At 45.7% G+C, this 12,500-nt stretch overlaps 1 protein-coding gene across 1 annotated transcript in view; it reads right to left on the bottom strand.

The window, feature by feature from the left end:
* gabrb2b (gamma-aminobutyric acid type A receptor subunit beta2b) overlaps window positions 1–11,795 on the bottom strand; it is a gene marked incomplete at both ends in the record, with an annotated part of 50,759 nt that extends 38,964 nt beyond the window's left edge. Inside the window, 3 exons of the mRNA XM_083691396.1 lie at window positions 10,665–10,732; window positions 11,500–11,591; window positions 11,713–11,795. Coding sequence (XP_083547522.1) covers window positions 10,665–10,732; window positions 11,500–11,591; window positions 11,713–11,795 — 243 coding nt within the window. The remainder of the gene's footprint in view (window positions 1–10,664; window positions 10,733–11,499; window positions 11,592–11,712) is intronic.
* Between the last annotated feature and the right edge of the window lie 705 nt (window positions 11,796–12,500).

Raw genomic sequence — 12,500 nt, forward strand, 5'->3', positions numbered from 1 at the left:
GTGGGGATTATTGCTTTTCTGATATTGGATCAAAGCTGTTGAAATGAAAGAGAGGAGATATCAAAGCTTGGAGGCAGCCATAATGACAATTACTGTCTGATTAAACATGACACTTAGAGCTGGTGCAAATCATCTGTGTAATGGTGGAGCTGGTCACGTCACCAGATATATATATATATATATATGTGTACATGTGTCTATATATATGTGTACATGTGTCTATATATATATATATATATATACAGTACCAGTCAAAAGTTTGGACACACCTTCTCATTCAATGGTTTTTCTTTATTTTTATTATTTTTCTACATTGTAGATTAATATTGAAGACGTCAAAACTATGAAGGAACACATATGGAATTATGTAGTAAACAAAAAAGTGTTAAACAAACCAGAATATATTTTAGATTTTAGATTCTTCAAAGTAGCCACCTTTTGCTTTGATGACAGCTTTGCACACTCTTGGCAAGTTTGTGTCCAAACTTTTGATATATATGTATATATTTGTAATGCATGGAATGGAGGAGTGGGGAATGGTATCAAACATGTGTGTTCCACGCATTATCAGATTTCTGCTTCCACCAGCCTGCCCTGCTCTGCAAACTAGTAAGTGAAACGCCCACAGATGCTTCCATGTTCAATATGAACCGACATGCAGTGGACAAGTTACTGATCATCTATTGATCGTTTATAAAGCATCTATAGATGGATGGACTGTCCAAATCCAGTGTTCAGCCCAGATCCAGGGGAGGCCGGTGGAGGTGTTTGATACCACATTCCTCATCCCATTCCATGCATCACAAAGAGCCTCTTCTCTCCTCCGATTTCTACCTCCACCAGCCTCCACTGCCCCTCATCCCAGACTGTTTGGTAGTTTCTGTGATGTGTGGGCTACGTGGTTTCTCTGTGGAAGTTCAAATAAAAACCAGAAAGTGCAGACCCGTGCGGGGCGAGGTGCAGGCTGGCGGGTGAAACTTCAAAGCACGCTCTCTCTCTCCGATGCGTATTATTTATTGGACCGACGTTTCGCCGGCGAGCTGCTTCCTTCAGGGTTCCAATCTCCTCTGTGGATGAACAAGGCGGTCGGTTTCTTCAACAGGACTTGCCTTTCCCACTCTCATATCACCAATAAACAGAAGAATCAATGTGCTGATTGCACTCCTAACTTTCCTCATGATCCCCCGTATAAAAAAGGTTCACTTTAATATACCAAATGGACAGAGAAACCATTTACGGTTATAGCCACAGAGAACAGGATGTCTTCTATCCAAAGAAACCCATTCTATTTCTATGGGTCTATCTCTATGGTTACAGCCACACGTAAACCGCCCCCCCAGGCAGCCCCCGTCTATAACTCCCTCTGGAGTCCTCCGATGTACTTTGGAGGTCAGCAAAATGGCTCCAATTTCACTTTTCAATTAAACGTTAAAGTTTGGTGAAGCATTTTCTATATCATCAGCAACAAGGGTGTTCACTTAATGGTTAATGAGAAAAAACAGACTATTTAACAAAGACACCCCTAGGAACATGGTGAGATACAGAGAGACAAAGGGAATCTCGTGAGTTCAATAGTTCTATCGATTATTTAGCTAAATCATCGCCTCAGGCTCCAGAGACCTTAGAAACCATTATCTACTGTACATCAAGAGCAATGAACTTTCTAACACAGCAGAACTTTCTAATACCGTTTCAGCAATTAGCCATTGTAAGCATGTGTCTTCTTAATGCGTATAGGTGTGCATGAATATTTGATACGCATTTATTAGTAAACCACTGACCAACAGTTTTGCTAATGATCATCAATGAATGTTTAGAGCAAACACTGCAATTGTAGTCTTGTCCTCGTTCCAAGAGAAGCCATCCTTATCATTGGTACATCAACTATACTCTGGCTGTGAGTCAAGCATGTGTGTATCAAAAGGCATGATTATTGATCATCATCATCATCATCATCATCTTCATCAACACCATCTTCATCATCATCATCATCATCATCTTCATCAACACCATCATCATCATCATCATCATCATCATCATCATCATCACCATCTTCATCAACACCATCATTATCATCATCATCAACCTCTACTTCATCATCATCATCATCATCTTCGCCACCACCATCATCACCTTCATCATCATCATCATCATCATCATCATCACCACCACCATCATCACCTTCATCATCATCATCATCATCATCATCATCATCACCACCACCATCATCATCACCTTCATCATCATCATCATCATCATCATCATCATCATCACCATCTTCATCACCACCACCATCATCATCATCACCTTCATCATCATCATCATCATCATCATCATTATCATCATCATCATTGCTAATTCAATACCGTGTGTTTTTTGTCTTTCACATTATAAACCCGTTATTAGCGTGATTACAATCAGAACTGGATCATCACCCTCTAACCCTAACCCTAACCCTAGCCCTAACCCTAACCCTAACCCTAACCCTAACCCTAACACTAACCCTAACCCTAACACTAACCCTAACCCTAACACTAACCCTAACACTAACCCTAACCCTAGCCCTAACCCTAACCCTAGCCCTAACCCTAACCCTAACCCTAACCCTAACACTAACCCTAACCCTAACACTAACCCTAACACTAACCCAAACCCTAACCCTAACACTAACCCGAACCCTAGCCCTAACCCTAACCCTAACCCTGACCCTAACCCTAGCCCTAGCCCTAACCCTAACCCTAGCCCTAACACTAAAACTAACCCTAACCCTAACCCTAACCCTAACCCTAGCCCTAACACTATGGAAAAAAAACAGGATGAATGATGCACAACGCAGTATGGATGTGTTGCAGCTGCGGTGGAGTCTATCCACACAATCCCCTCCTCTCTCTCTCTCTCCTCTCTCTCCTCTCTCCTCTCTCTCTCTCCTCTCTCTCTCTCTTCTCTCTCTCTCCTCTCTCTCCTCTCTCCTCTCTGTCTCTATGTATCTCTCTCTCCTCTCTCTCCTCTCTCTCTCTATGTATCTCTCTCTCCTCTCTCTCTCTAGTCTCTCTTCTCTCTCTCTCCTCTCTCTCTCTCTCCTCTCTCTTCTCTCTCTCTCCTCTCTCTCTCGCTCTCTCCTCTCTCTTCTCTCTCTCTCTCCTCTCTCTCTCTCTCTCTCTACTCTCTCTCCTCTCTCTTCTCTCTTCTCTCTTTCTCTCTCTGTCTCCTCTCTCTCTCTCTCTCCTCTCTCTCTCCTCTCTCCAGTGAATTCCCTCCCTGCGTATGGATACAGTACAGAGCCTGTTCCCTGAATGATGCATGACCCAGCCGTATGTGGCACACAGAGCCAGTGGTGTTGTTGTACTCTGTGTCTGTACTCTGTGTCTGTTGGTGTCTGTACTCTGTAGGTCTGTACTCTGTGTCTGTAGGTCCGTACACTGTGTCTGTACTCTGTGCCTGTAGGTGCCTGTACTCTGTGTCTGTAGATGTCTGTACTCTGTGTCTGTGCTCTGGGTCTTTAGGTGTCTGTACTCTGTGTCTGTATTCTGTGTCTGTAGGTGTCTGTACTCTGTGTCTGTCCATGGCCCCAGCAGGTGGCTCCCCTGTCAGGGAGGAGAGAGGCAGGTGCATTAGACCTGAGGTAAAAAGGCTTTTGAGTGAAAGGGACCCAAGACAGATACTATTACTGGGTTAGTCAGCTGAAAACGAAACCATTTGCCAAGTAGTGGAACAGGCCATGCGTCAAAGCCCGGCTGATGAAAAAGAAGAAGAAAAAAAAGAAGGGGGGGAAAAAACAGACAGAAATGTTTTCTAAGGAAATTGAATGCATGGCAGTTTAGTTATTTGGGCTGATGATGTTGTGAGGCAGTTAGGAGGTTTTTGAGAGGGATAGTTTCTAGGGATAGATTCCCCACCCACCCTTGTCTTTTCTATCAGTCTGTGGGTTGGGAGTCTTTGACTTCGAGAAGGGCTTATCATCCGATGTTATTTGTACATAAAGCAGTTCTTTTAAAAACTCCCGATTTTACCTCACATCATTGCTTTCAAGGCGGCCCAGTGGTGATCAGACACGCTCTCAGAGCTTGCTACTTTTTAACGTCCCACGGGTTTCCACAGAATACGGAAAAACTGCTTTTAGCTAATGTGCTCTTCAGACATGGAACGATCTTTAGGGTAGACTGAGGTTGTAACCACTTGGTCCCCCACAGTCATTTAAAGTCCTTGGTTAGGGGCCAGCTCACACAGACATTCCTTTTGTTTTGATGAATTAGTGTATTTAGTGTTTGATGAATCTTGCATTTTACGATGTTGCATATGTAATTGATTTGTAATTGTATGTGTTTCATGGACAGGACGCACCTGCAATAGAGTGTGCTTTCCCTGTATAAATAAAGGTTAAATGTTTGTTAAATGACATGACCTTCACTACCCATGTTAAGATAGACATCAGCCATGTCTCAATCATGGCTTCCTGCGATCAAAAGAACAGGGTAGAAGATGACCATCTGTTGGGTGAATGGTTGTGTTTCTACAAAGCCAATCCCACTGATTGATGTCATAAAAATAGCTCAGCTTGCCAAATTATTGAATTGAATTAGCATCCTATCAAATATAAATGTGTAGCATGTGATGCACATGAGTGTCCCCATGGATGTCCTTTCAGCCATTATTTCTCCAGAGTGTCATTGAGATAATATATTATAATAATAATAATAATAATAATAATAATAATAATAATAATAATAATAATAACGATGACGATGACGATGACGATGATACAAATAATAATAATAATAATAGTAATAATAATAATGATGATGATGATGATGATGATGATGATGATGATGATGATGATGATGATGATGATGATGATGATGATGATGATGATGATGATGATGATGATGATGATGATGATGATGATGATGATGATGATGATGATGATGATGATGATGATGATGATGATAATAATAATAATAATAATAATAATAATAAGAGAGACCTGCTCTCCCCCGTTTGTGGTATATCAAGTCCTTCACATCTTTCAGATGACTGGTGGCCCCACCATGTATAATAGCAGCACCAGAACCCAGTCTGGTAGGAAGCCTTCCTCTCCATCCCTGTCCTGTGGCAGCCAACCTCCGTTTGTCAGTTACGTAATGCAAAACCAGTCACTTCCCAGGGGCGGACGTCACATGACGAGACGGTGACTAATGATGACTGTAGAGTAGCAGGAGATTAGAGGACCAGGCAAATACAACCAGCCAACCAGCCAACCAGGCAACCAGCCAACCAGCCAACCAGTCAACCAGCCAACCAGGCAACCAGGCAACAAGCCAACAGAGCCAACCAGGCAACAAGCCAACCAGCAAACAGAGCCAACCAGGCAACCAGCCAACAGAGCCAACCAGCCAACCAGCCAACCAGGCAACAAGCCAACCAGCCAACAAGCCAACAGAGCCAACCAGGCAACAAGCCCGATCCCAGACACACAATCAGTCATACACTCCACCACCAACTATCTACAGAGTACATTACCGTGGGATTGTTCTGGTGCCGCTCGGGCAATTCAAAATGTTGACCGGGGACCTCTTTGTTGAAAAATGTGATTGTTTTTCCTGATTGTGTTTTATAATGTTCATTTTGTTTTGACGGATGATGAGGGATGCCTTGTAAAAAGAGACCTTGGTCTCAATGGGACTCCCTGCCAAAATAAAGGTTCAATAACTTTTTGTTTAAGGTTGCAGTGAGACGTGTAATATGCTGGTTTGTCTTCATCATCAAGTCAGCATGACAGAAACCAAGCCCGTTGGAGACGACAGCTGTGCTAAGCTAATCAGATAGCTGCCGTAATGCTACGGAACCATCACCAGCTAAATGTGTCGTCTCAGCAAAAGATCAAGAAATTAGCCGAGATGATAACATGGTTGCAAAATAAATTGAATGAACTCGTTTATTTAATTCCTTATTTCAACACCATCTGACATACTGCTCTTATCATCCGTCCACAGATCAATTTGGTCCATTAACATTGTCAACGAGCCAATTAGGCTTCTCTTCTTCTCTCAGCGCCCCCCCCCCCCCCCCCCCCCCCCCTTCAACCCATTCCAACTCATATTTCAGAAGTATTGAACAACCACTCATCAGTTCCGCCCACAGTCACCATTCCACAATAATTCTGGGAAATAAATGCAGACTGCATTACAGACAGAGGAGGGGGGTGGGGGTGGGGTGGGGGGGGAGGGGGGGTTAATGTTGTTTTAAAGCTCTCTGGTCCGGAAGACCTATTATAAATGCTTTATAAGCATATTGACGATGTGATCCGGATTCAATGGCTCTACATGATGATTCGATGCTTATACGTGGTGGCAGCTACCACATGACTCACCCAGAACTATACACAGCACCAGGCTGAAGAGACAGAAGAGAAGACAGAAGGAAGGAAGGGAAGGAAGGAAGGGAAGGAAGGAAGGAAGGAAGGAAGGAAGGAAGGAAGGGAAGGAAGGGAAGGAAGGAAGGAAGGAAGGAAGAAAGAAAGAAAGGAAGGAAGGAAGGAAGGAAGGAAGGAAGGAAGGAAGGAAGGGAGACAGATTGTACATACAGTATCCTGGGCCAACCGTTCATGAATAAATGTTGACTGGAGTTCCTTGCCTTGGGTTGCAGTTCCACCACTCAATCTGTGTTCTGTGTGTTCTACTAGTGTGTGTGTGCGCGTGCGCGTGTCTGTGTGTGTGTGCGTGTGTCTGTGTGTGTGTGTGTGTCCAGTATCAGTGAGTCATTGACCCTGCAGCGGCAGCAGAGGGAGGTGAATGACCTTCCCTCCAACACCGTGGCCTCTGCCTCACCGACATGGCAGGTTGTTTATGTCGGGACCGTTCCTACATCCAGACCATCTACATCTCCCAGCCCCTCGGCCAAACTTTGCTCTCCTCCTAGGGGACAGGGGAGGGGGGGGGGGAGCAGCCAGGAGCAGGGGGTCTTTCTGGGGGGGGGATATGGACTCAAACACAGGCCCTCTATGGTATACCTGGTACGGTGGACGACCATGAGAGGAAGGAAGTCCATGGCACACACAGAGGACAGGCTACACCTCAGGCTTCTGCTGGAAAGAGCAGGGTGGACGTGGTTGGAAATGTGTCCGTTGGTTTGGACGGACATGGATATATGCATGTTCTGGAATGTTCCGCGAGTTCTGATGAACTCCTACACGGCCTGACTCAGGTAGAAGAGGGCGGTACTGAGATGGTGGAGGGTGGGATGAGAGTCAGGGGAGGCTGGCGGAGGTAGAAATCAGAGGACGGGGGTCATCATAATGCACGGAATGGAATGGGGAACGGTTTCAAACATCGTAGCGCATTCCATGCGTTACAATGAGCCCGCCCGCCCTCCGAGTTTTCTACCTCCACCAGCCTCCCCCGGACGGTACAAGAGTCGCTAATAGAGTTGGGGTCAACCACTACTTAAGTCACTCAACCCCCGAGAAGTGAACTGTAATTCAATGTATTAATTGAAAATGTCCCCTGTCGCTTTCTGTACAAAATGTTCAAATCACAAATTGAATTTCAATGCCTGAACATTCACTGCACTGAGTGAAGGCGAAATGCAAATGGAGGCTGGCTCTGGTCCATAGCACAGGCCTTCTAAGGATAGATTTTTATATTCTGTCGGTAGGTTCCACATCAAAGAACACACGTTGATTCAGCCTTAGGTTTGCACAGCTCTCTGGGTGAACCCTGATGTCCCATCCTTCCATTTCCCTCTGCACTCACTCCTCTAAAAGGTACAGAGAGAGGGGGAGAGAGGGAGAGAGGGAGAGAGAGAGAGAGAGAGAGAGAGAGAGAGAGAGAGACTGGCTCTTTCAACTCACTAAGTGGTCAGAGAGACGATTGAAATGAAAGGAGAGGAGAGAAGAGAAGAGAAGAGAAGAGAAGAGAAGAGAAGAGAAGAGAAGAGAAGAGAAGAGAAGAGAAGAGAAGAGAAGAGAAGAAAAGAGAAGAGAAGAGGAGACAAGAGAAGAGAAGAGAAGAGAAGAAGAAATGAGAGGAGAGGAGAGGAGAGGAGAGGAGAGGAGAGGAGAGGAGAGGAGAGGAGAGGAGAACATTGCTATCCCAGCTGTGATTTTAAGAGATTAGAGGTAGAAAGAGCTGAGATCAAAGGACCACTGGCGTACACACAGATGTCACTTACACAGGTGGGGAGTGCAGGTCAGTCCACAACACCTCACGTTCTAGCAGCCGAGCATCAAAGAAGAAACACGCTGTTTTGTGTTGGACTGTTCCCTTCTTCCCTTTTGACTGTTCACACTTCCCTCTGACTGTTCCCTCTTCCCTTTGTAGTGGAGGTGATTTCGGAATCACACTTAAACGCTCTCACGTAAACTCAAGTCTCGCCCCCGGCCCTTGAAGATGTCTTTGTCGGCCTGATGGTAGACACTTGGGTCTTTCATGTGGGAGACCCGGGTTTGAAGCTGAGATCCCTCCATTGCTCTTTTCTGGTCGTCTTTTGGGGTACAATGTCAAAGACACGACGCCAGAGAAAGGCGATCACTTAAGGGGGCCTGATGAGAGACGCCTCTGTTTACACCCCCCCCCCCCCCCCCCACTCCTCCCCCCCCCCACCGCGCCCACCGGCTTTGTGGATTACCTCCCCGGCGGTACTACAACCTGAGCATATTTGTTGAAAGCATTAAAAGGTAAAATCATTATCTAAAACAATAACCCCCGTGCTCTGTCGAGGCGCTGGGCCAAGCCAGGAACGAGGATTAGCGGCCTTTATTAGGAGATTAAAACACACCCAAACCCAAACCCGAGGCCCCTCGACGCCAACTTTTCAGGAAAAACCTCACAGGGGTCGGTGACGGGAACATCCGCCATTAAAATGGCGGGGAGCAGCAACTAGCGTCGGGGGTGGCGCTGGGGGGGGGGGAGAGAGAGAGCAGTGTGACGTAAGCTTCAGTTCATGGTGCGCTGGAGCCCCCGCTTTGGTTACTCAGTGAAAAGAAGTGTTTAATCCGGATGAATGCACACAGGACTCTGAGCCAGGAGAGGCCCTAATGTAGAGAGGGGCACTAGACCCCCCCCCCCCTCTCCTCTCTCTCTCTCTCTCTCTCTGTCTCTCGTTCTCATCTCTCTCTCTCTTTCTCTCTCTCTGTGTCTCTCTGTCCTCTCTCTATCTCTGTCGGTCTCTCTCTCTCTCTCTCTGACAGGTCCCATGACATCATGCAAACACATCATGCATATAGAATGCATAGGGCATGCTCATGATTAAGGACTGTTAATGAGCAATTCATTATCTCTCTGTAATACTATAAATCCCCAAGTAAGTTTGCATTTAGTCTAAGGGTGTGTGTGTGTATGTGTGTGTGTGTGTGTGTGTGTGTGTGTGTGTGTGTGTGTGTGTGTGTGTGTGTGTGTGGGCGAGCATGCATGTGTGTGTTGGGGGAGTACTGTGTGTGTATGTGTGTGTGTGTGTGTGTGTGTGTGTGTGTGTGTGTGTGTGTGTGTGTGTGTGTGCGTGTGCGTGTGCGTGTGCGTGTGTGTGTGTGTGTGGCGTGTTGGGGGGGGGGGGGGGGTAAGAAGGTGAAGAAAGGGATCCACTGAGATCACGTGATACGTCACACATCAAGTCGCTGAACCAATTCAACGTCAACAACGGTTTAATAACCATCTATCTATAAACCAAGCTGAGAGAGTCACAAACACATTCATTCTGTCACTCTCTACCCAGGAGAATCTACACGTCACAGTATCGCCAACAGACAGGGGCCTGCCTGCCTGCCTGCCTGCCTGCCTGCCTGCCTGCCTGCCTGCCTGCCTGCCTGCCTGCCTGCCTGCCTGCCTGCCTGCCTGCCTGCCACCACAACACTGGCACAATTCATCTCACTCATGTTCAGATGAACAGACAACATACGGACACAGTGATTGATCCACCCTCTTATTTAAAGACATATAATGAGTGAGCATAGATTTTGTCCCAAACAACATCCATGGTTAAGGGTGAGACCCGGACCTCTCCTCCCCGGCCAGGATGATTATGTCACTGTAAACTGAAGTGTAGTTCTGGGTAAATATCACTAGGGGATGCTCTTGCATGAAGCAAAACTTTGTCTCCTCTTCAACCCACTTCATAAGTTCCTATAGCGCTAGTATGTCCTGCCTACTATAGTCGTGTAAATACCTTACTCAAACTATGAAACACACTCTTCTAAAATGAAGGTAGGGGACATTTGGCCAATCAACCACGTGTGTTGATACCGTCGTAGGATGGAAGACATCTCATGGGTGTCCAGTTTGCAGCGTGTTTCCAAATACAAGAACCAGTTGTGAAACTCCGGTGTGCAAAGATGCATGTGTCAACCAAACGCGTATGTGCGTATCCAACATAATGTAAACACGTGTGAAAAGGAGGTGTCAGTTGCCATCGTGACAACGACCCTCCTCTGACAGCTTTTGATTTGAGCCGACCCCCAGCTCTCGAAGCAATCATGGTCGGTATATTGACAATGGCCATATCAATATGATTGAGGGAAACATAAATATTCTGACAGCATTGATTTGACCGGTGTATTCCATGAGGTAAACGGGCATTTCCTCTGGGAGAGAGAGAGCCTAGGCAAGCGTATTGCATGGGATGGCATATCGGGATAAAAACGAATGATGAGGAGAGAGTGATAATCGAGTACTTACCATATTGACTTCTGATACCATGTCTATGCTGGCTATGTCTATGTTCATCCCGACTCCCACAGGGGGACCTGAAACAAACCAACAAAACGGACTGTAAACGTAACGCAGTGTGTAGCATTTGGTATATTGTGTTTAGTGCTTTTCAGATGAATAATATGTGTCTTTTAACGGTTTGGGGGAAAAGGCTAGTGCGTACCAACACACTAGCCATCACATTCATTAACTTATTGTCAGCCCGACAACACGTAACGATGTGCATTTCGGAATAAAATCAGGTGCGCACGGTTCCTTCGGTGTACATCGTAAGGCACGGTGGTGTAAATACTATCCAAGCTCTCCCGAGGAAATTGTAATTGTACGGGCTACCTATGTCGTCTGCTTGCAATCTTAACCGTTTGCAGAATGAGCGCCAACCACGGTATAAAGGGCATTAACACAGGAGAGATATAACCGCACAGGCTACCCAAGGTGGAAACAAATCGCCAAGATAACAACGGGGTGTTGAATCGATGATCAAGTTACATGATAGGCCTGCTATGGTCAAATGCAGATCCTCTATTTGAGCCTATCAGTTTGAATCGCCTCCTAGTATTGTGTGATAAAGTAGTCCTAATCCATGTCGTTTAGCACATGTGAAACGAGGTGGCCCGTTTGATCTACAGGCTACCTGGACGATGGAGAGGTGTATCTGTGTGTTTAACTTTTATTTTAAAAATAATAATAATAAAAGACGCACAAAAAAAACAAAAAAACAGCGACAATAATAATAACAATCGTGTTATAGGGCTGACAACCTAAAAGTCCATGAGAGTTCGTATGAAATGATTTCAATTACCTCCAAAATCTGGCCTCAAGCGAATGTCATATCCTTTCAACAGTCTATCCACAGTTTCTTTGACCAATGACATATTGCTAGGGTCATTGGCACTACAGAGGGAGAAAAGGAAGACATTCTTAGATGCAAAGGAGCGCAGTATTTAAGTGTTTTCTTCTACAGTGTACAACACAGTCATACAAAGTACGAAAGGTCCGATCTGACCACACTTACCTTTGCGCACAGACCACAGCCACTATAATGGGGAAAGTCCAGACGCCAAAGCACCTCATTTTTCTTATTCTCAACACCGCCATAGTTTTGATATGATTTTGGGGATTTCAGTGAAGACAGGCGAGATCGAACTTATTCTGGCCAGTGCAGTAATTCCAATGTCGGGCGCATGCGCATACTCTACCACAACATCAAGGAGCAGCGATGCTGATGCTGGTGGTGGCAGAGCAATTTCCCTGCCAGAGAAAAAATTTAAAGGGGAAAAGCGAAGCGAGCAAGTGAGTGAGAGGCAAATGAAGATCTCTCTCTCCGTTCTTGATTTTCGAAAACGTGTGAAATAGGTGTCTAAATGGAACAGGGGAAGATTCTAAACTTTTTATCCGTCAGTATATTTTTAATTCCATTAAGAGTGGGTGGGTGCTTGGCGTAAATAGAATGCAATTTGAACGCGTAGGAGAGAGACTGAGTGTATCATAAGGAGGAGAAGAAGAGGAGGAGGAGGAGGAGGAAGAAGGTGTTCAATGCTTCGACAGATTTGTGTTGGTAATACGAGCCGTGACTGTAGTTGTGAGTCGCTGTCCATGGTTCTGAAATGTCCGTAACAGAAACTGAGGGTTGTGTGTGTGTGTGTGTGTGTGTGTGTGTGCGCGTGTGTGTGTTTGCGTGCGTGCGAGTGTATGTGTGTGTGTGCGCGCGCGCGCGCGCGTGCGTGTGTGTGTGTGTGTGTGTGTGTGTATGTGTGTGTGTGCGTACTGTAGTGGGTTGGTAGTTGGTAGCTGCGGGTGCGC

The sequence above is a fragment of the Argentina silus genome (genome assembly GCF_951799395.1).
Source record: "Argentina silus genome assembly, chromosome: 2".
NCBI lineage: Eukaryota > Metazoa > Chordata > Actinopteri > Argentiniformes > Argentinidae > Argentina > Argentina silus.